The sequence below is a fragment of the Haliotis asinina genome, chromosome 1 (assembly GCF_037392515.1).
Source record: "Haliotis asinina isolate JCU_RB_2024 chromosome 1, JCU_Hal_asi_v2, whole genome shotgun sequence".
Lineage (NCBI taxonomy): Eukaryota > Metazoa > Mollusca > Gastropoda > Lepetellida > Haliotidae > Haliotis > Haliotis asinina.
Genome location: NC_090280.1, coordinates 80266122 through 80269224, shown reverse-complemented (window position 1 = coordinate 80269224; position 3103 = coordinate 80266122). Strand labels below are relative to the sequence as shown.

Here is a 3103-nt window from a genome sequence, read left to right as displayed (position 1 = left end):
CACTGTAGACAATTTCGCCGCAGTTTCTGTCATTTCATGTCGACCAGTACTAAACAGAATACTAAACTCGCTTCCGTGAAATATCATTTTTATTAAACTCGTTAAAGATTTAGTATCAAACGAGCTTTCGCTCATTTTTATTAAACTCGTTAGCTTTCGCTCGTTAGATACTAAATCATTAACTCGTTTGATAAAAGTAATATTGCACGGAAGGTCGTTTAGTATCTTCTATTTACGACTATCTTAGCGCTAAGAGAGCTTCGAAAATTCAGTACGATTCAGGACAGAAAAGGAAAGCTAGTTTGAGAAATGGTATTTACTTGGATGATCAGCTGAACCATCAATATGAATGATTTCCACTGATAGCCTAAACTGGGTTCTGTGTGACCAATGTCCCAGACAAGTTCTGGTTGTAATATTTATAGACTGACTGTAGAACAGCCTAACTGCGTCTTTCTTGTTCACATCCCAAGATTTATGCTAGCATTTGTCACTTCTTGTTGTATATCAACCTACATCATTGGTCATTTAGAAAAGGATGCTGGAATGTCAGTCACTCACTTAATGCTGTAATTTGTCGCTTATTGTTATTAATCTACTTGCATCACACAAACATTCACAATGCTAAACCCTCTTGTCACCACTGTGACATTTCATATGTGTCTGTAGATGGCCTTTCTGTGAAAAGGCTCTCTCACACTCATTGCACTGGTAAGGCCTGGCCCCACTGTGACAAGTCATGTGTCGCTTCAGGTGACCTGATGTTATAAAGGACTTCCCACACTTCATACAGGAATAAGGCCTCACTCCACTGTGACCTCTCATGTGGGTCCGCAGTTGACTGGTTGTTGCAAATGCCTTCCCACACTCAAGACACTGATGAGGCCGCACTCCAGTGTGAGACATCATGTGCGCATTCATGTTACTTGATGTAGAAAAAGCCTTCCCACACTCACTGCATTGATACGGTTTAGCGCCACTGTGAGACCTCACATGTGCTTGAAGATGATTAGACTGAGTAAATGTTTTTCCACATTCAGTGCATTGATAGGGTTTAAATCCAGTGTGGCTCCTCATATGTGTCTGCAAGTCACTTGCTCGTTTAAATGCTTTCTCACAAACGGTACACTGGTGGGGCTTGAGTATATTGTGAGAACATCTCATGTGAGTCATTAAATAATTGGATGTACTAAATGTACTCATACACTCACTGCACTGATAAATCTGGTCCCCTGAGTGGCATTTCATATGGGTTTGCAAGTGACTTGACGTTGTGAAAGCTTTATCACACTCTGTACATGGGTAAGGCTTCACCCCACTGTGATATCTCATATGTGTCTGCAGGTAATTCGATGTAGTAAATGCCTTTCCACACTCACTGCACTTAAATGGTTTAATTCCACTATGAGCCATCATGTGTCTCTTAAGGTCACTTGAATTTGTAAATGACTTCCCACATTCACCACAATTAAAAGGCCTGTTCCCACTATGGAGCCTAATGTGCCTCTGCAAGCTGTTCGATGTCACATAGGTTTTCCCGCACTCGCCACACTTGTACGGTTTTCCACCACTGTGTTGTTCCATGTGTGTCTGAAGGTCTCCAGATTCTGTAAATGCCTTCCCACACTCACCACACTGATAGGGCTTGGCACCACTCTGACGCCTCATGTGTGCCTGCAGGTCACTAAGTTCTGTAAATGTTATCCCACATTCGACACATGGGAAGAGTTTGACTACACTGTAACATACACTGTGGTCACTGGTACTTGCAGCTGTCTGGGTTTTAGCATCTTCAGTGCTTAGATCTTCTGTAAGAAGTACATCTTTTTCTTGCATTTCACTCTGTATCTCCATAATGAATATTGATTCAATATTTCCTTGACTGTAAACCATAAAGTTATTTGTCTGTCAGTTTTTCTTCATGTTTCATTCAGACAAATCAGGGATCAAAACCAAGAAAACACTGAAAAAATATATGAAGAAAATATAGATAAGTCAAGCCCTTTTATAACCAGCAGTCTGCAATTCTAGCCATGAGGCAAAGCTAGAGTAGCATTCTGCTTCTCCATAGAATAACTAGACACAGGAACAATTCACTGAGCATAAACGACAAAGTTGTAGTGAAATGTGGACACAACAAACCTGTCTTCAATATTGTAGTTTCATAATGTCAGTTTAAAACAATAATTAAATTGAGACTAGAACATCCAAAGGTTGTGATTTTTATGACTGAAACGTGAAGAACACTGAAATGACACATTTGAAGTGATAAAACCGATGTTATTTAAAAGTTTTACATTTTGTGCCGTTTCTGCAGAAGTAGCACAAGGATGCCGTTTCGTTTTCGACATTCAGTGCAGTTTTGATAGGGTGCCGTTTTACTAAATGTAACAAACTATGTGAGAAACAAAACCTAACGACAAAATATCAGAAAATCAACCGAGATATCTAAATATCAGCCTAGATGGTTGTAATACATCAGCAATGTTAAGATCTATTTTAAAAATAAATTGCTGACAGTCTGAGAACATCCAACACGGACGTCATTCATCACAGCGATGGGACAATGGCCGAGTTTGGAGCTCGGAACTACCCCACAACACATAGAAATGGTACCTTTATACAAATCTTACCAGGTGTAGAGCATGGTGCGGTCTTCAGTGTGCTCTTATCGGCAATTCCTCCCCCATTACATTGACAGATATTGCTGAAACTGTCAACGGGGATTTAAACCAACCCAGAATAATAATATTCCGACCTTGCTCAGTCGGAAGGAATACTAATCGATAAACGGGCAAAGTAGACATTGCTTGTCATCTCGGGACATGGACGAAATATGACATTAACTATTATTTTACTCTCACTTTTGTTTATCTCTTTCAAAATACAAACGTCAAATCCACGAAACCTGTCCCAAACACTATAAATTCTCAACATATGTTAAAACGAGTATATGCGAAACGGCATCTCTACAAAACGGCTTCGCTTAATGCGCGAACGCAGCACGTACTGTATATGCACGCGATATTGGATAATTTACTGAGACATACATGTGGTGATAAAAAACAAATACACATTTTACAATAATTATATTACACGTATC

At 39.6% G+C, this 3103-nt stretch overlaps 1 protein-coding gene across 1 annotated transcript; it reads right to left on the bottom strand.

Moving 5' to 3' along the window:
- Positions 1 to 298: 298 nt before the first annotated feature.
- Positions 299 to 1888, bottom strand: LOC137273553 (zinc finger protein 665-like). The gene has a single exon (XM_067806329.1). The coding sequence runs from the start codon at positions 1852 to 1854 to the stop codon at positions 625 to 627; it is 1230 nt and encodes a 409-aa protein (XP_067662430.1). The 5' UTR covers positions 1855 to 1888; the 3' UTR covers positions 299 to 624.
- Positions 1889 to 3103: the final 1215 nt, after the last annotated feature.